Source organism: Carcharodon carcharias, chromosome 20 (assembly GCF_017639515.1).
Source record: "Carcharodon carcharias isolate sCarCar2 chromosome 20, sCarCar2.pri, whole genome shotgun sequence".
Lineage (NCBI taxonomy): Eukaryota > Metazoa > Chordata > Chondrichthyes > Lamniformes > Lamnidae > Carcharodon > Carcharodon carcharias.
In genome coordinates, this window is record NC_054486.1 from 63,440,742 (window position 1) to 63,462,102 (window position 21,361).

Sequence of the window (21,361 nt, forward strand, 5' to 3'; positions counted from 1 at the left end):
TTGGCAACTCTGCAATAGCAAGACGATGGGAAAGGGTGGATTTCAACTCCATGAAAATATTACATGGGTAAAAAAATCAACCTCCTATTTTTTGGCTAAAAATTTAGTCTTAGAAACTTGACCTTTACACGAGTATGTTCGGAACTAAAGGATTGCATTTCAGGTTATAATGGGAGGTGTGTGAGGGAGGCAGTTACGTTTGCACACAAGAAACACCTGCGTTAGTGAATGGATTGCACTTGGCTAGCCCCACTCGGTCTTGCACATTGTTCTCAGTCACTTGACAAATCAGTATGACTGGAGATGTGGTTGACTGCAGTGGATGATCTGCAGCACCTTGAACGTCTGTGCCGATGAATGTTACAGCTGTTCACACAGCTGTGCTGTGATGCTTTCCGTACAGGTGAGGGAATACCATTTCCTTTGCTCCATTCGTCAAGGCAGCTTTTTTGTGCACTTGTAAAAGGATGAATGGATAGGCATTCTCCCTTACATGTGGACACCAGCCCACATGCTACCTTCACCTGGTTTTGGCTTGAATACTGACACAGTTACACAGAATACTTGCTACATGGAGCCATATGTGAGAGCAGGATGAGAGTTGCGGACCAGGTGTAATTATCCATCCAGCTATGAAATAAGAAACAAAAACAAAAATACCTGGAAAAACTCAACAGGTCTGGCAGCATCTGCGGAAAGGAGCACAGTTAACGTTTCGAGTCCGAATGACCCTTCAACAGAACTAAGTAAAGGAAGAGAGGTGAAATATAAGCTGGTTTGAGGGGGGGGGTGGGTGGGTGGGTGAGACAAGAAGAGCTGGATAGAGGGCCAGTGATAGGTGGAGATAACCAAAAGATGTCATAGACAAAAGGACAAAGAGATGTTGAAGGTGGTGATATTATCTAAAGGAATGTGCTAATTAAAAGCAGGACGAGCAAGGTACAGATAGCCCTAGTGGGAGTGGGGTGGGGGGAAGGGATCGATATAGGCTAAAAAGATAGAGATAAAACAATGGATGGAAATACACTTAAAAATAATGGAAGTAGGCGGGAAAAGAAAAATCTATATAAATTATTGGAAAAAACAAAAAGGAGGGGGGAAAATCGGAAAGGGGGTGGGGATGGAGGAGAGAGTTCATGATCTAAAATTGTTGAACTCAATATTCAGTCCGGAAGGCTGTAAAGTGCCTAGCTGGAAGATGAGGTGCTGTTCCTCCAGTTTGCGTTGAGCTTCACTGGAACAATGCAGCAAGCCAAGGATGGACATGTGGGCGCGAGAGCAGGTTGGAGTGTTGAAATGGCAAGTGACAGGGAGGTCTGGGTAATACTTGCGGACAGACGAAAGGCGTTCTGCAAAATGGTCACCCAGTCTGCGTTTGGTCTCTCTAACGTAGAGGAAACCGCATTGGGAGCAACGAATGCAGTAGACTAAGTTGAGGGAAGTGCAAGTGAAATGCTGCTTCACTTGAAAGGAGTGTTTGGGCCCTTGGATGGTGAGGAGAGGGGAAGTAAAGGGACAGGTGTTGCACCTTCTGTGGTTGCATGGGAAGGTGCTGTGGGAGGGGGTTGAGGTGTAGGGGGTGATGGAGGAGGGGACCAGGGTGTCCCGGAGGGAACGATCCTTGCGGAACGCAGCCGGGGGGGGGGGGGGGGGGGGGGGGGGGTGGTGAAGGGAAGATGTGTTTGGTTGTGGCATCATGCTGGAGTTGGCGGAAAATGATCCTTTGAATGCGGAGGCTGGTGGGGTGATAAGTGAGGACAAGGGGGACCCTATCATGTTTCTGGAAGGGAGAAGGAGGTGTGAGGGTGGATGCACGGGAGATGGGCCGGACACGGTTGAGGGCCCTGTCAACCACCATGGGTGGAAAACCTTGGTTAAGGAAGAAGGAGGACATGTCAGAGGAACTGTTTTTGAAAGTGGCATCATCAGAACAGATGCGATGGAAGCGAAGGAATTGAGAGAATGGGATGGAGTCCTTACAGGAAGCGGGGTGTGAGGAGCTGTAGTCAAGGTAGCTGTGGGAGTCGGTAGGCTTGTAAAGGATATTGGTGGACAGTCTATCACCAGAAATTGAGACAGAGAGGTCAAGGAAGGGCAGGGAAGTGTCAGAGATGGACCATGTGAAAACGATGGAGGGGTGGAAACTGGAAGCAAAATTAATAAATTTTTCCAGGTCCAGACGAGAGCATGAAGCAGCACCGAAGTAATCATTGATGTACCAGAGAAAGAGTTGTGGGAGGGGGCCAGAGTTGGACTGGAACAAGGAGTGTTCCACATACCCCGTAAAGATACAGGCATAGCTGGGGCCCATGCGGGTACCCATAGCCACACCTTTTATTTGGAGGAAGTGAGAGGAGTTTAAGGAGAAATTGTTCAGTGTGAGAACAAGTTCAGCCAGATGGAGGAGAGTAATATACGTGGCTGACTCCTGCAAAAGGAATTATCTTCGACACACACCCCCCAACATATCAGTGCAAAAGACAAAGCTGAAGCATTCAAAACCATCTTCAGCCAAAAGTGCCGGCTGGATATTCCACATCTGCCACTTCCTGAGGTCCTGAACATCATGGATGCAAGTTTCAGCTAACTTGATTCACCGCAAGTGAAACCAAGAAATGGCTGAAGGCACTGGATACTGGAACAACATCCTGACCGTGGTACCAAAGGCTTGTGCTCCAGAACTAGCCATTTCCCTAGCCAAGCTGTTCCAGTACAGCTACAACACTGGCATCTACTTGACAACGTAGAAAACTGCCCAGGTATATCAAGTCCACAAAAAGGCAGGACATATTCAACCCGGCCTATTACCATCCCATCAGTTTACTCTCAATCATCAAAGTGATGGAAGGTGTCATCAACAGTGCTATCAAGTGGCACTTACACAACAATAACCTGCTCACTGATGATCAGTTTTGGTCCTGGCAGGACCATTTGGCTCCTCACCTTATTACAACTTTGGTCCAAGCATGGACAAAAGAGCGCAATTCCAGAAGTGAGTGTAACTACCCTTGTTATAAGTATTTGACTGAGTGTGGCATCAAGGAGCCCTGGCAAAACTGAAGTCGATGGGAATCAGTGGGAAAACTCTCCACTGGATGGAGTCATACCTAGCACAAAGGAAGATGGTTGTGGTTGGAGGTCATTCAATGGTCCCATGACATCACTGCAGGAATTTCTCAGGGTAGTGTCCTAGGCCCAATCATCTTCAGCTGCTTCAAGGATTTTCTGTCCATCTTAAGGTCAGAAGTGGGGATGTTGCAGGTTCAGTACCATTTGTGACTCCTCAGAAATGGGAGGAATCTCTATCCATAAGCAGCAAGACCTAGACAATATTTTGGCTTGGGCTGATAAGTGGCAAGTAACATTCGCAATACACAAGTGCCAGGTAATGACCATCTCCAAAAAGAGAAAGAAAAGACTTGCATTTATATAGCGTTTTCTTGATCACCGGATGTCTTAAAGTGCTTTACAGCCAATGAAGTACTTTTTAAAGTGTATCCACTGTTATAATGTAGGATATGGGGCTGTTAATTTGTGCTCAGCAAATTCCCACAAACTACAATGTGATAAGGACCAGATAAACTGTTTTTTGTGGCGTTGGTTGAGGAATAAGTATTGTCTAGGGTAACTCCCCTGCTCTTCTTTGAAATGGTGCCATGGGGTCTTTTACACAGACAAGCAGGCAGATGGGGGCTTGGTTTAACGTCTCTTCTGAAATATGGCACCTCCAACAGTGCAGCAATCCTTTGGTACTGCACTGGAGTGTCAGCCTTGATATTTGTGCTCAAACCCTGGAGCATGGCTTGAATCTGGAACCTTGTGGTTCCGAAGCGAATGTGCTAAGAGAGAATCTAACCATCACTGATCATGAACATCAACTGCACATCACCATCCGGGGGGTTACCATTGAACAGAAACTGAATTGGACCAACCATACAAATACTTTGGCTACGAGAGCAGGTCAGAGGCTGGGAATTCTGCAGCGAGTAACTCACCTCCTCACCTCCCAAAGCCTGTCCAACATTTACAAAGCACAAGTCAGGAGTGTGATGGGTGCAGCTCCAACAACACAAGAAACTCAAAAACATCCAGGGCAAAGCAGACTGCTTATTTGGTACACCATCCACCACCTTAAACATTCACTCCCTTCACCAATGCAAAGTGAAAGTAGTGTATACCATATGCAAGATGCACTGCAGCAAGCCTCCTTTGACAGCACCAACCAAACCCACAACATCTACCACCTAGAAAAACAAGGTCAACAGATACATGGGAACACCACCACCTGCAAGTTCCCCCCAGGTTACACACCATCCCGACTTGGAACTTTGCTGTATTCCTTCACTGTTTCTGGGTCAAAATCCTGGAATCCTTTCTTAACAGTACAGTGAGTATACCTACATCAGATGGACTGCAGCAGTTCAAGAAGGCAGCTCACCATTACTTTCTAAATGACAATTAGGGAAGGGCAACAAATTCCGGCCTTACCAGCAACTCTCACATCCCATGAACAAATAAAAAAAAACTTTCCTTGGAAGTATACAAAAGAAATAAGTGTGATAGAAAAGGATGACATAATTTGAACAAAAGAAATGGTGGCTGCATCATTTTCATCACATGTTAAACTCCTATTCACGCTTTAATTGCCAGAAGCCTTGATAGCTCCAATACTTTGTTGCTAGCCATCCACAGATGCAACTTGTCCAAAATGTAGTTGTTTGCATCCTGTTCCACGTTGTCCTGTTTCCCCATTACCCCTTGATCCCTGTAACTGCTTGCATTTAATTAAAATTCTTGTCTTCAAATTACACAATCCTCTCTATCTCTACCGCCTCCTCCAACTTTGCAAGAAACCTTTCAAGATAAAGCAGCAAGTAAATTAACTTGGCAAGAATTAAATTAAGATGCCAATTAGGAATCAGTAAGGGCTTAACAAGGCACAATTTCTAAACAGTTGTCCACCCTAATCAGTGAGCTGAGTTGGTCATGCAAAGTCCAGGGAAGGATGCCAGGTTGGCAATACTGTCCTTGAATTCTCCTCCACAATGGACATTTGCAAGTAATCCCAGTGGAAGAAAACTCTCACATTGAAAATGGTGCAGGCAGGATCCATGGCAGTAAAGGTAGGTTACATAACCTGCACAGCATGTTGCTGCAAGTATGAAATCCGACTAATTTTGAGTTTATTTCTCGGGAGAGCTGGTCGTGTAATGCAATTAAAATGCTCAAACAAGAAACCAGCAGCAAAATAAAGGAAATACAATCGATTTCATATAAATATGAATTTTCTGAAGGCATCAAATAAGGTGCAACGTAAGAGAGCTATCATGATGATTGAGGTGCATTTTAATGCAACTTGTCTACAGGGCCAACTAAGGGACAGAATGTAAAAAGTAGGGTTTACGAGTTGTTTTTCAGTTGGTGGGACATGAGTGGTAGTGTGCCCCAGGGAACTGTGCGACAGCTTCTTTTGTTTTCCATTAATATAAATGATTCGGATATAGGCACAAGAGGGACGTGAATGTTTTTTGATGATACCAAATTGTGAAGAAGAATGTAAGAAGCTTAAGGCAAGTATAATACATGAAGTAAATGAAAAATAGTGAAGAACGGAGGAACAATGGCATCCATGGGTACAGGTAAATAGATCTTGAAAGTTGCAAGGGCGGGTAGAAAGAGCATGAAAAGGCAAATGAATTCTGAATTTTATATTTAGGAGTATTGGATGTAAAAGGAAAGTGATACTGAATGTGTACAAGATATTGGTTAGACCAAAGTTGCATTCTATCTTAGCATCTCATTTTAGCAAGAGTTTTAGAGCCATTGAAGGATAGTGAAGATTCATAAGATTTAAGAAGAAAAGCTTAAAATGGGATTTTTTCCACTCGAACATTAAATGCTTCAAGGAGACTTGCAAAATTATGAAAAGTTTCATAGCGAAAAATTGCTGCCATGGTTTGGAAATCAGTAACAAGGGCACAGACTCGGGTTATTAGAACATGGTATGTTTCCTGATAAGTGGCTACTGAGGTAGAGACAATATCATTAAGGAGGAACTGGATTAGTATTTGGAAAGGAAAAAAGGATACAGGAAATTGCCACTGAAGTGAGGTTGGAAAATGCAGCTGAGCACTGGCTTAGTTATCAAAGTTCACCTCTCAATATGTCTTCAACATTTACTGAGTGAAGCTCAATGGAGGAAAGTTTACTTCTATGCTGTGTGCTCCTCACTTTTGTAGTGGTGAGAGAGTTGAGAAAGTTGGTGGAATTATTAAAAGATGAATCAAACTTATGTGTTTGAAAGAAATTTGCTGGATTTTTGGAATGTGAATTTGTTACCTTAACATTGGGAGGTTAAGAGTACAAGTGGTGTCAAGCGAGATTAAGAATATTGAGAGTACAGCCGTTACACATTTCACCAAAACAGAATGCTATTGCAATCTTCTCCAACGTTAGTTACATCTCAGTTGACTAAGGCAAGTGGTGCCTCACATTAATACGTGTATAGAAAGCAACCATAGTGGCAAAATGTAAGCAACAAATCTACTGCAGATACTTACCAAGATACCTGTAATGGTAATTGGTGCTCTTCTTCAGATTCCTCATCCGAAGAGTCAAATTCACTTGTTCTCATTGCGCCAGTCTAAAAAAAAAGATAACTTTCTAGAAGTCAATTGCAGTGCAATTTCATTAGGTTTATCATAATAAAGAAAAAATAATTGTCTAAGATATGGAAGTATTTCTAATTCATGCTCACAATGACTGATGCATCGCCTCAATTAGAATAGGAACCTCTGCAACAGTATAATCTGGCCTGTTTTAAATGCTGAATGTTGTAACAAAATAATTTGTTTCCTCTGCAGGTATTTATTTACTAATATAGATGAACACTCTGCATTAATAAAAGTTAAATGTTTTGGAGGCAAGAAAACTGTTGCTGAAAATTAAACCCTTAATTCCACTTAGTTGAACATTAATCTTCTGGTTTTTTTTTTAATTCATTCACAGGATGTTGGCTTCTCTGGCTGGGCCAGCATTTATTGCCTATCCCTAGTTGCCCTTGAGGTGGTGGTGAGCTGTCTTCGTGAACTGCTGTAGTCCATGTGCTGTGCATACACCCACAGTGGTATTAAGAAGGGAGTTCCAGGATTTAGACCCAGCGACAGTGAAAGAATGGCGAAATATATTTCCAAGTCAGGATGGTGAGTGGCTTGAAGGGGAACTTCCAGGTGATGGTGTTCCCATGTGTCTGCTGCCTGTATCCTTCTAGATGGTAGCGGTCATGGATTTGGAAGGTGCTGTCAAAGGAGCCTTGGTAAACTCCTGCAGTGCATCTTGTAGATAGTATGCACTGCTGCTCCTGTGCTTCGGTGGTGGAGGGAGTGGATGTGATGCCAATCATGTGGACTGCTTTGTCCTGGATGGTGTCAAGCTTCTTGAGTGTTGTGGGAACTGTATTCATCCAGGCAAGTGGGAAGTATTCCATCACTCTCCTGAATTGCACCTTGTAGGTGGTGGAAAGGCTTTGGGGAGTCAGGAAGTGAGTTACTCGTTACAATATTCCTAGCGTCTGACCTGCTGTTGTAGCCACAGTATTTATGTGGATAGTCCAGTTCAGTTTCTGGTCAATGGTAACCCCCCCAGGATGTTGATGGTGGGGGATTCCGTGATGGTAATGCCAGGTGTACATCAAGGGGCAATGGTTGGATTCTCTCTTGCTGGAAATGGTCATTGCCTGGCACTTGTGTGGCACGAATGTTACTTGCCACTTGTCAGCCTAAGCCTGGATATTGTCCAGGTCTTGTTGCATTTGGACATGGACTGCTTCAGTATCTGAGGAGTCACGAATGATACTGAACACTGTACAATCATCAGTGAACACCCCCACTTCTGACCTTATGATGGAAGGAAGGTCATTGATGAAGCAGCTGAAGATGGTTGGGTCTAGGACACTACCCTGAGGAACTCCTGCAGTGATGTCCTGGAGCTGAGATGACTAACCTCCAATCACAACCACCTTCTTTTGTGCTAAGTAAGGCTCCAACCAGCGGAGAGCTTCCCCCCCTGATTCCCATTGACTCCAGTTTTGCCAGGGCTCCTTGATGCCACACTCGGTCAAATGCGGTCCTGATGTCAAGGGTAATCACTCTCACCTCACCTCGGGCGTTCAGCTCTTTTGTCCATGTTTGAACCAAAGCTGTAATGAGTTAAGGAGCTGAGTGGCCCTGCTGGAACCCAAACTGGGTGTCAATAAGCAGGTTATTGCTAAGCAAGTGCTACTTGATGGCACTGTTGATGAACCCTTCCATCACTTTACTGATGGAGAGTAGACTGATAGGGCAGCAATTGGCTGGGTTAGATTTGTCCTAGGAACATACCTGGGCAATTTTCCACATAGGTGGGTAGATGCCAGCGTTGTAGCTGTACTGGAACAGCTTAGCTAGGGGCGCCACAAGTTTTGGAGCACAAGTCTTCAGTACTATTACCGGAAAATTGTCAGGGCTCATAGCCTTCACAGTATCCAGTGCCTTCAGCCATTTTTTGATATCATGTGGAGTGAATTGAATTGGCTGAAGACGGGCATTTGTGATGCTGGGGACCTCCGGAGGAGGCTGAGGTGGATCATCCACTCAGCATTTCTGGCTGAACATTGCAGCAAAAGCCTTATCTTTTGCAGTGATGTGCTAGGCTTCCCCATCATTGAGGATGGGGACATTTGTGAAACCTCCTCCTCCAGTGAATTGTTTAATTGTCCATCAGCATTTACGCCTGGATGTGGCAGGACTGCAGAGCTTAGATCTGATCTGTTGGTCGTGGGATCGCTTAGCTCTATCACATGCTACTTAAGCTGTTTGGCATGTAAGTAGTCTAGTGTTATAGATTCACCAGGTTGACACCTCATTTTTAGGTATGACTGGTGCTGCTTCTGGCATGCTCTCTTGCACTCTTCATTGAACCAGGGTTGATGCCCTGGCTTGATGGTAATGGTAGAGTGGGGGAAATGTCGGGCCATGAGATTACAAATTGTGTTCAAGTACAATTCTGCTGTTGCTGATGGCCCACAGCACCTCTTGGGTGCCCAGTCTTGAGTTGCTAGATCTGTTTGCATCTATCCCATTTAGCACGTTGGTAGTGCCACACAACATGGAGGGTATCCTCAATGTGAAGGAGGGATTTTGTCTCCACAAGGACTGTGTGGTGGTCACTCCTACCGATACGTTCATGGACAGAGGCATTTGCAGCAGGCGGGTTGGTGAGGATGAGGTCAAGTATGTTTTTCCCTCTTGTTGGTTCCCTCACCACCTGCCGCAGACCCAGTCTTGCAGCTATATCCTTTTGGACTTGGCCAGTAATGGTGATACCAAGCCACTCTTGGTGATGCACATTGGAGTCCCCCACCCAGAGTGGTGCTCTTGCCACCCTCAGTGCTTCCTCCAAGAGGTGTTCAACATGGAGGAGCACCAATTCACCAGCTGAGGGAGGGTGGTATGTGGTAATCAGCAGGAGGTTTGACCTAATGCCATGAGACTTCATGGGGTCTGGAGTCGATGTTGAGGACTCTTAGGGCAACTCCCAACTCCCTCCTGACTGAATACCACTGTGCCGCCACCTCTGGGTATGTCCTGGGACAGGGGATGGTGAAGGTGCTGTCTGGGACATAGTCATCCTCATGGAATCATATCTGACAGAAAATGTCAGGCTGTTGCTTGACTAGTCTATGAGACAGCTCTCTCAATTCTGGCCTAGTCCCCAGATGTTAGTAAGGAGGACTTTGCAGGGTCGACAGAGCTGCAATTGCTGTTGTCATTTCCGGTGCCTAGGTCAATGCTGGGTGGTCCGTCCGGATTCATTCCTTTTTTGTGACTTTGTAGCGGTTTGTTACAGCCATTTCAGAGGACATTTAAGAGTCAACCACATTGCTGTGGGTCTAGAGTCACCTGTAGGCTAGACCAGGTAAGTATGACAGATTTTCTTCCCTAAAGAATATTAGTGAACCAGATGCATTTTTACATCATTTGACTTTTAATTTCAGATTCTTATTGAATTCAAATCCCACCATCTGCTGTGGGGGGATTCAAACCCAGGTCCCTAGAGCATTACTCTGGGTCTCTGGATTACTTGTCTAGCGACAATACCACCACCCAATCGCCTCCCCTAACTCAAATACATTTTCTGTGATGGCACATGTTCTGGTAAGCATGCTATTTTGTATTTACAAGTATGTAAAATTATAACCTTGGTCAGATTCAGCTATTTTGATTAAAATGACGGACTACTCAAACAATCTCCACATGTCAGAGAAGGGGACTAATTGGCTTATTGTGCCTGTGCTAGTGCCGATTCTCGTAGCAAATGACTCAATTTTAATTTAATTTATATTCTCTTTGCCTTTTCCCCCTTAACACAACAACAAATAAAAACAATAATATACATTTAAACATAAAAAAAGTCACAAGATGCTTGAAAACGAAGAAAAGGAGCAGACACAAAGCCTTTGCAGAAGTAGTAGTTATAAACCGGAAACAGGTCATCTGGTCCAACTCATCCATGCCAGCATTTAACCTCCATACAAACAAATAATTTTAATCATATTTGCCCATCCTGTTCCCTTCATATCTTTTCTCTTCCAATCTAATCATGAATATAAACATTCCAAAGTTTCACAACTTTGTGCAAGTATCTCCTGCCCTCTTTTCTAAATCTCTTACATTTAATCTTATATCTATGCCCCTTATTCTTGACCTCTTAACTGCTGGAAAAATCTGCTACTTTCCTATCCTGTCCTATTCTGGTGGGATTTGATGAAGAATGTCATGCTACCGCTCCTGTTTAGATTGGCTTCTTGATACAACATGTAATTTGGTTGGGGAAGGCTTGCTTGAGCAGAAGTCATTGTCTAGAAGCCAGTTTTCTATCTTTTTTGAACCAAATAAATTTACAGCATAGAAGGTAGGTATTCATCCTACCATGCTCATTTAATCATTCTGCTTATGTTTCTCTGAGGTATTTTACAGTCCTCCTTTGTTTATTAAACCTACTCCTTTAGGGTTGTCAGTAAATTTCAAGATTGTGTTGCTTACAGCCAAGTCCAAATCACCTGTATGTACACAAAATGAACACCGTGGACCCTTACACCATTTCCAACCCTTCTCCAATTTAAGCAACTAATGACAGGGAAACTTCTGTTTCCTATCTATCAACCAACTTTCTCTCCATTTCCTATTCTATCATACAAATGATTTTTTTCCTAACAAGATCATCTTATTGAGTGGGTTCTGAAAATCCAGAGAAACTATTTCACTAAATTCCTGAACAAAGATGCTACACTCACTACTCTCCAGGTCAATGACAATTATCATATTTAATAAGGCATGAAGATTTTGGACAGAGCTGCTACTATCTCCTCTCAGATATGTTTCAGCCACTGATAAATATAGCCAAGGACCAGTGATTTTATCCTTTGGGTTTTCTCAAGTGTTTTAGAATCAATTTATTTTCGAAAGGTTTCTCTAAGAATTGCTCTATTTCCACTTCCACTACACCTAAGCATTATGTGCAATTTAATGTGGATAAGTGTGAGGTGCCACTATTAGGTGCATGAACAAATTATTGAAGTATACACTAATTGGAAAGATGAACAGAAGCCCAAAAGTTCAAATTCCCACATGATTTGTAAAAGAACTATGCAAAATATTTAATACTGCTGCCAAACCTTCATCCATAGCAATTACATTCTCTCATTCATTCTTGAGCGATATCCCTTCTCTTTAAATATTATTTTACTTTTGACATGTTTATGAAACAATAGCTTTATTTCTTAACTTTCCATTGACTCAGCATTAATAATTATTTCTGGAAAAGTACCATACAATTTGATCTTGGGATATGTAGGCGATGTTGGTAAGTTGGTATTTATTGGCCACTCTTCATTGCCCCAAGGATCATCCACATGGAGTAGGCTGGAGGTATCAGTAGGCCAGATCTGACAGGGGTGGTAGATCTTATCCAGAGAGGAAATAAATTATTTTTTTTTGATTTTTATGAAAAAAAATCAGATCCACAAGGCAATATAGATGTATATTCCTGTTTTGGATTCTGGAGAGCTTTCATCCTTTAACAGATTTTGGGGTCCCTTTGTCCTTGCAGACTTATCGCCTCCATTGGCCAGAGCTCTGCCTTAGGAATGTAGGGAGTGTTTGCACATTTCCTTGGAATTTGATTTTTTCAGTCACAGGGGGCATTAGCACCTCTTCAGAGATAATGAGGTCCCTACTGTTTTCTGAAGGCTAGACATTCCTTTTGTGTGAGTCGTAGCTAGTCAGGCATTAGTCAATTAATAAAGCCTTTGTCCATTTTTAAAAATAATAATTTGATAAAGTAGCCGGGATGCTTATATAATAAACATATATTATATCACACATTCAGTGGTAGCACTTTCATCTCAGAGGCAGAAGATACTTAGTTTAAGCACCATTCATGGAATTGAGCACAAAATCTAGGCTGACATTTTAGTGTAACACGACATTATTGCAGGTGCTGTTTTCAGGGAACATGTAAAACAGAAGCCCAGTCTACTTGTACAGGTGGATGTAAAATATCTCATTGTATTATTCTGAGAAGATCACAGATTCAGCCTGCTGTCTTGGCCAAAAACAGATTGGTCATTAATCTCATTTCCTGTTTGTGGAATCTTGAGGTGTGCTAAATTATGCTACATTTGCCTGCATAACAATAACAACTATACTTCAAAAGTAATTCATTGGTTACATGGTTCTTTGGAATGTCTTGAGCACACGAAGGCTGCTATACACGTGCACATTCTGTCTTTCTGTTTAAAAATAATCCAATCAAAATTAAGTTGGCTACATAATCAGATAAATAGACTTTACACACCTATAACCTAATATTTTCTCTTATAGGCAATATGCCAATCATCTTAGAGCCTCAATGCCACATCAGTTTGTAAGCCAAGTTGAGTAATTATAGCTTCCAATTATCCTTACAGTTAAAATAGTTTTACTTATAGCTTACATCTGTAGTGTATAAAATTGGCTAACATGCTTCATAACAACTACATTACTTTAAAGGTGCTAGATAAATACAAATGTCGCAAGGACATTTCAGATGAGCTTTAGAAGCACAATTTGCCACTGAGCCACATAAGGCAATATCAGGGCAGATGGTCAAAAGCTTCAGCAAAGAAGTGGATTTTCTGGATCGTCATTAGCGAAAGAATTCCAGAACTTTGGGCCTTGGCAGCTGAAGGACCGGCCACCAATGGTGGAGCTATTAAAATCCTGGATGCTCAAGAGGCCAGAATTTGATGAGCACAGATATCTTGGGGAGTTGCGGGACCTGAAGAGATTACTGAGACAGGGAAGGGCGAGGGTATGCAGGGATTTGAAAACAAGGAAGAGAATTTTTAAAATCGAGGCGCTACTTGACCAGGAGCCAATGTAGGTCAGCGAGCACAGGGCTGATAGGTGAATGGGACTTGGTCTATGAAGTGTTGGTCACACATGCACCTGATCAACTAAAATGCAAAGGTACCTATGCTGTTTCACTCAGGTACAGACAGGGGGAAAAAAAACTATCAACCAAAACAAACAAAACCAATCAAATCACTATTTTTCATGCAATTATAAGTCAGTGGCAAAACAAACAAATCAAACTGAAGCAACTTTTTCAAAACCGTTTTTGACTACCATTTTTCCCCTCATTCAAGTATAGAGTTAATTTAACACAAGGAGTCTGAAAAATAACCCTCCTGAGCTTAACCAACACAAACGCAAGAAATGTCCCATCCCAACCACAGGCTACGCCTTTCTTTGGAATTTAATTTCTGCTTCAATCCCAAGAAAGTTGACCTGCGCCTAACATGTTGAAGAATTCCATGTCCTGTTGACAACTTCTGTGTGAGAGGAATGCAACATGGGAACTATAGATTTCGTCCTGCCTCTGTGGAATGATAGTACCCACACTAACCATACAAAAGAGTTACAAAAAGTGAATTAAACCCTATTATTTCCTTCTGATCTTTTTCTGGCTTAAAGACAACCTGAAACACTTGTTGAGAAAACAGTGTGAAGAGCCATACCAGTCTAGAGAAACTTTCAAGAATATTTATCCTTAATTAACCACGTTACTAGTTTAGCCTACTATACTACAGGGTGTAGCTGAACAGGTCTTAAAAAAATCAGATCAAGTTAACAGCTAAATATGACAATCCTGTTCCAGATCTCACATTATATTTGAGCAACTTCACAGGACATCAGCTAATCTACAAATTGAAAACATAAACCCAAGCCCTTTAAAGATTCATGAAAAATATTTGTAGAAAAATAGCTTAAATAGTACAACTCACGTTTTCAAAGAGACAAGTTGAGAAGATTAGTAGAACTGATGGCACTGCTGTATAAAATTGGAATGCATTAACAGTTGGATTTCATAGACGGAATAATGCAAAGCAAAAATCCTGCTTCCCTTTTTTGGTTGCTATTTTTTACCCCACCATTTGAAAACCTGTTCCACGATATATAACACGATCCAATGTACATGGCCTACACTCACCAGGTTCACCATGCCGTGGCAGCTCTTGGCACCTGTCACCTGTTGCTCTAGTCTAAAGCACAAACCAGGAGTGGAGTGCCTCCCCCTCTTTCTCCACTCGCGCTCTCTCTCTTTTTGCTGTCGCTTCACTTTTGCTATCTCTCAATATTCTGCTGTCACCTTATTCCTATCTCTACCTCTTGCAGTTTGTCTCCTGCTGCAGCTCCACACTTACATTACCTCCCTACTCTCACTTCTCCTGTTTTCCTTCCCTTGCTCTCTCACTGTCTCCCTATCTCGCATACTGTGCGTCTTATATATCCTATGCCCCACTCTTGCTATCTACCTGCCCTACTCTCTCCTGCTGTGCTCCATCTAATCCGAGATGCCCGTCCCTTCTCTGTATCTATCCTCTGCCTAACTGTAACTCCTGTATTGGCCGTTCTTCTACATTTATTTTTCTCTCACTTACCCCGTGCACGAATACGTTTATTTTCAATTTTTTAAAAAAACAATGTTTTCCATTGCCAGCCCTGATTGGTTAATTCTGCACTTCGCTGGGCGGAGACTGACAGCGCGCTTTCTCATTGGTTGCTAGGTAGATCTTGCAGCGCACTAGTGCCCGTACATTCAACATACTAGTTCTGATTGGTTAAGTTTTGTAGCCTTTTCCTTTGTGATTGGTTTATTCGGCATTTCCGGGACGCGGACCCACGACGTTTGGGAGCAGTGAAGGTGTTGGCAACTAATTTGTCTCAATTGGCATTTGGTGGATTAAATTATGTGCAAATGATCATGTCATGTGTAAGATATATGAAAATAGCATTTGCCAACGTAAAAATATCAAAATATCTCTTAACATAAGTAAACGTGTACAAATAGAAATATTACAACAATTATGAGTGGGAAATGTAGCCTGGAGATCATTTTATTTTTATTTTAAGATATCATTTTAAAAGGAAATGGTTAGGATTATGAAAAAGAATTTGGGGAAAAGATAAAGAAATTAAATTAGGATGCGGCATTCCATTTGAAGAACCACCAGCACTGGCACTGAAGCAATGAGCTGAATGGTATCCTGGACGTTAAATTCTGCTTTTCTCTTATGATCGGAAATATTACCTGAAAAGATGGTGGAAGCAGATTCAATCTTAACTTTCAAAAGGGAATTGAATATTTACTTGGAAAGATTCATAGGGCTAGGGGGAAAGAGCAAAGGAGTGGGACTAAGTGGATAGCTCTTTCAATGGGCCACACAATATCCTTCTGTGCTGTAGGATTCTATGTAAAGTTCATACCTAATATTATTTAGTACATATTTAACAGAAAAACACAGATTGTGAACAGCTCATGTACCTTTATATTGCAATACTTTTTAGCTATTTTTGCTGGACCTCCTACTTTGGTGATGTTACATCCTGTGCACCTCTGGTTTTCAACAAGGTCAGTGTCCTGAAATCACATAACTGTAGAGTGGTACTCCATAAACCTCTGAATGATATGTCCAAAGTGTAATAAGTTCTGCCTAGACATCAATTGATAACAAAGACAACTTGGGCTTTTATAGCAACTTTAACAGGTAAATAGCCATATGTTTACAGGGGGTGGAAACGAGCATTGAGCAAAATTTGGAAGAGGTTAGGGAAAGTGACCAAATCAGTAAGTTTTAAAAAGGCTTTTGAAGGTGACAAGAGATGTGCCTGGAAGAAGGTTCGGTTAAAAAATTCAAATTGATATCTAAGGAGTCTGCCATCGATGGTCATTGAAGACAAGGTGATAACGAAGAAAACTAAATATGGGATAGGAAGTAGTCAGAGGGGTTCTAGATGAGTTGGATGTTTGTTTATGGTGGCATTTAGGATGCTGAGTAGAAGTTGAACCTGGAGCTGATGAAGGCCTGGAATAGCAATTCTGATGTGCATGAGGTAGAGGCAGGAGAAGATTGATCATGCCCTTAACATCTCTAGCAACTTTGTATTCTAATTTTACTGACAAATTTTACAGTGAATAATCTGGAAAAAGTAAGGATATGATTAAACAGTAGTAAACTGGTACTGTAATTGGTTTTCCAAAACTCTATAATCATTTCTAATTTATAAATAAAGCCAGAAATTAAGACTAATATCTTTTTTTATTCTCTTATGGGAAGTGGGCACCACTGGCAAGGCCAACATTTGTTGCCCATCCCTAAATGTGCTTGAAAATGTCGTTCAATGTTCTTGAACCACTGCAAGTCATGTGGTGTAGATACACCCACAGTGCGATTGGAAGGGTGTTCCAGGATTTTGATCTAGCACCAATGAAGGAATGGCGATATTGTTCCAAGTTGGGATGGTGTGTGGCTTGGAGAAGAACTTGCAGTAGGTGGTATACCCATGCGCCTGCTTACCTTGCCCTTCTAGATGGTAGTGGTGGTGTGTTTGGGAGGTGCTATCAAAGAAGCCTTGGTGAGTTTGTGAAGCATTTGAAAATAATAGAAAAAGGTCAAGCACTGCAGTCTAGAAACAAGGGGCAGAATTTTTGGATTGGTGTGCGGGGGCAGGGCCCGGTCTTCAATGCGTAAAATGATGCGCGATGGCGTCCCGACGTCATTGTGATATTTTGATTGGTGAGTGCGCGCAGAAGTCGGCTGCACGCCCGCCGAAATGTCAACAGCCAATAAAGGCCATTAAGAAATTAATTAAAGCAGTTAAGAATGCTGCCTGTCCAACCTTAAGGTTGGTGGGCAGGCAAAGAGCCCAGGCTCTTAAAAATTGAATAATTTAAAAAAAAAAATTAATTGCCATGTCCCAGACAATGTGACACTGTCACATGAGGGGGCATGTTTTAAAATGTTTAAATTTCTTTATTTACATGTAAAACTTAAGCTAATCTCCATGATTCATATGTTTTAGGAATGCAACTTTTAGGTTGGGGATTGAAATGTTAAATGTAAGATAAATGGGCAAAAAAAACCCTGAGTTTGTGAGGTTGATAAACAATGTAATTAGTTATTAGGGATGGGCAACAAATGCTGGTCTAGACAATGATGCCCACATCCTATGAAAGAAATAAAAAAAATACCATTCAAAGGATGGTTCATGCGTACTTATCAGGTCAGAATTAGAAGAGTAAGGGCCATAAAATGGCAGGTGGGCCTGTTTAGCAGGGGACCCGAAGACAGTAAGCCTGAGGAGAATTATTCTGTCTTTATCAGAGATGTGAATTATTCATGTAATTTTCTAGGTTAAAGAAAGGTTGAAATGCAACTGATAGACATGGGAAGTTCTTAAATTACCCATATACTTTTCAGATCAAAGGACAGGTTTGGAAATTGTGGATGATGGGTTTGAATCTCTTTTTGGGACATCCCAGGTGTGCCACATTGCTGTGGGATTAGTTTGCGGGGGCAGTCTTTTGTTTTGGGTTTATCTGTGTTGTGTGTTTTTCTTACAGAAGCAGCAGTTAGCTTGAAGACTGTGAGAAGGCAGTGGTGCATCTGCAGTGGTAGCCAGAACAAAGAGCATGGAGGCCATTAGGAATGATGGGTGTTCCTGATTTAGAGTCACTAAACAGAGGTTGCAAGTGGGGCCCATGCTTGGAATGAAAAGTTGGAATTCATGAGGAATTAAAATCGTCAGATCTGCCTAGTAAAACTAGTGGAATAGATCAGCATTGGAATCCTCGCAGGGATAGAAGCTCTGGAAATCTAAGTGCCAGATTGGGAAACTGGGGAGAATTGAAGTGAATTCCTAAGAGCTGTGGCACACCTTGGTTTGGCCCCAGGAGAAATGAGAGAACACTCAGGTTCCTGGAAAGTATAGGGAAACTCTTGGATGGAATTAAAAACAGAACGTGAAGTTGTCTGTTGAGATTTTTGGGTTTAAAATTAGTGTTAAATTAGTAGTACTTGCTTTATTTAATTCTTGTACAGTTAAAGTTTTGTTTAAAAGCATGAACTCTTGTGGGTCTAATTCGTATGGTCTGTATTTCATTTCCAGCAACCAGATTTCTTATTGCCATATCTTTATTGGTCTTTAAAATATTTATATTAATATTTATATTTCAATATTTATAATAGGGCAGCCCCATGCAAACATATTACCATTTTATAGTGAAAAATGAAAGGGATGACTTGTTGCACTGTAGTTCTGAGAACTCTGGCCACTAGATGGTGCAGTGGCACAAGGCTGTAGTTATAGGCATCCTGGCCTGACTCTTCCAGTCAGCAGCAATGCTGTGTGCATTTCTTTTGGTTTCTTTTGATCCTGACTTAAAGGAAATGCACAGTGCAGTGTTCCTCGGGGAATTCCATTGGAGCAGAGTAGGGCTGAGGGAGGAGAGGACATGTCCCCATTTTATGGCATTAGCTGCCATATTCTGGTAAATATTTAAAGGTCCAACCTTTTAATTAACGTTAGTGAATGGATGAGTGGACGAATGGGTGAGTAAGTGTATGGGTACATGGGTGAGATGGGTAGACGGGTGAGTCGGGAGGTGGATAGTTTTGTGAGGTGCGTGAGTGGGATCGTGTTGGGTTGGGAGGTATTTGGCTGGTAGGGGATAGTTGGTTTGGGTCAGATGAAGGGGAAAGGTCGGGGGTTAGTTGGGTCAGTTTTGGGAGTAGTCAGATGGTTGAACGATAGCCAGGTGGTCGGGGGGAGTGGTCGGAAATGACAGTGGAGGGTGTGATTTGGGGGGTTGGTTGTGGAATTACCCATGTGTTAGATCAGGTTTTAAACTGTCTAACATTTCCTGAGTAACTATCCAGGTAGGAGACGTGGATCTGTCCAAAGTCTGTGACTCTAGCTCAGAGTTGGAGACATTTGCGCAGAGTCCTGGGCAGTAGGGAATCAGCTTATCAGAAGTTTAAACTTTGCAGGCAATTCCCACATAGTTATGCAGGTCTGGACTTCCGCAGGCTCCTGTCGTGCACCTTCCGTTGTACATCTCTGAAGATCTGGAGACTGGAGGATTTGGGCCTCTGTTGCTGGCATGGGAGTAAGTTATTGTTGATATTGAGGGACTACCTAGGAAGAAGGCATACCACCTAGATTATGGCATGTAACCCCAAACCCCTGTGGCCTCTAGCTTACTGCCTCATGACTGTGAACCTTGACCTCAACCTGTTGTAGAGTGTTGGTTACAGTTTGGTAGGTTTGAAGAAGTCTTTGTAGTCATACGTAGGTTATTGACTCTTAGAACTGTTTACAAATATACAATAAAAGGAACAAGGCAGGAGCTGTCTCCACACTTGCTGGTACACACGGCTCTGCCCAACACTTGACTGACCCTGGTGTGGGTCATGTGCTCTCTTACATCACTTTCTGGGTAGTAGGGTAGTATTGTACTCAGTCCCACATTAACCCAACATGTGCCTGATCCTTATACTACACAACCCTCACTTTCCACTTCACCCCCTCCCCCAAAATAATTGACCAGCAGGCAATTTTTAAAGAAAATAAATGCTTACAGGTACTTATATCATGACTTAAATACCTGTTTGAAGCTCAACTCTTAAAGTCTTAGTTTTTTTCTAATTTACCTTTACAATCAGCAATTTTATTGTATGTCCTTACAATGTTTTGAAAAGTAAATTACTGGTGAAAGTCAGTCACTGGTCCTGGGATCAGGAAACAGCAGTAGTAAAGGCTAGAAAGGTTATGAATTCACGTGTGCCTGCTGCTGCATCGATTTATTGATTTGCTGTGACCCTGGTGATTTATTGGTATGCCCATTGCTCCATGAATTTATTAGATCACAGGTGCCTGCCCTTCCTTTCATTTATTGATTTGTTGATATGCATACTTCTCAGTTGCAATCCTATTTGTGATAATTCAAAGTTGTTTTTCTATATTTTAAGAGTTGAATTGTCCTGTAATTTGAATTAAGCAATTCAAATAACAGAGTCAAATAACAATTCAAATAATAAAGAAGTTGAGTCACTCACAGAACCAATATACTGAATTTTCAGAGAGGAAAGTGTTAATTGTAATTCAACTATGAAGCCCTATACAAACAAAACATTCTCATAAATGGCGTGCCCAGAACATTCCTTACTATGGACAGAACATAACCCTTTAAGATTATAGACAAAGAGATGGCTCATTAAAGGGAACATAAATATGTCTGGCTTGTCTGGATGTTTGAAGCTTTTTATTAGGAAAGACCTGAAGCCAAGAAGTAACTGAGTGACCTGAACTGTCTAGGTGCTGATGCTTCATTGATTTTGAGGCCATCAAAGGTATTAATAAGGCTATGTCAGGTGTTTGACACTAGAAGGGCAGAACGTTTCTAGATTGTCTGTGACTCAGATCAGTCAACAGAATAGGGAGGTTTCTTTGGAAATTATGCCTAAATAAGTTGGTATTTTTTACACTAAAGTTCTTAGTGGTACATTTTCTAGTGTATGAAGAAAGGTGTCTCTGTGGAATCAGGAAATGCATCTTCGAAGAGAAAGTTTCAGAAGTTAAGTTTGAATGGGTATACCAGTCAGATGTGGGTGTATATATTAATGTGGCAATTAGGAGTACCATGTCCCTGAGATCAAGGGAGCTGAGATTTAAACCAGCTGTTCTGATACACCTACCAATGTGGAAGGCCAATTTGCTCAGGAACAAAGGATCCTGGAAGTGTGGATAGTTCTCCTATAGATGGAGATTATCACAATGATGTCTCAGAAGGCTTACACCAATGTCTCAGAGGAAGGCAAGGCAACCAGTTCCTCCATGCAAGCTCATAGGAACGAGGTTGTATAAGTTGTGGAAAAATTGCTAACCTCAAGAATATTGACGTTAATCTATTCAGTAGATTGGTTATCTAATCCTTTAAC

At 41.9% G+C, this 21,361-nt stretch overlaps 1 protein-coding gene across 7 annotated transcripts in view; it reads right to left on the reverse strand.

Moving 5' to 3' along the window:
* The window catches only part of cdkn3 (cyclin-dependent kinase inhibitor 3), a 36,190-nt gene extending 21,121 nt beyond the window's left edge, over positions 1–15,069 (reverse strand). For 3 of the 7 annotated variants that reach the window (XM_041214589.1, XM_041214587.1, XM_041214582.1), the window contains exons 1-3: positions 14,572–15,016; positions 14,366–14,412; positions 6,561–6,643 (exon numbers count right to left, since the gene is read on the reverse strand). In XM_041214589.1, the coding sequence (XP_041070523.1) occupies positions 6,561–6,634 (74 nt within the window). In that variant the 5' untranslated portion in view covers positions 6,635–6,643; positions 14,366–14,412; positions 14,572–15,016. The other 4 variants (XM_041214583.1, XM_041214584.1, XM_041214585.1 and 1 more) reach the window with 4 other exon arrangements.
* Between the last annotated feature and the right edge of the window lie 6,292 nt (positions 15,070–21,361).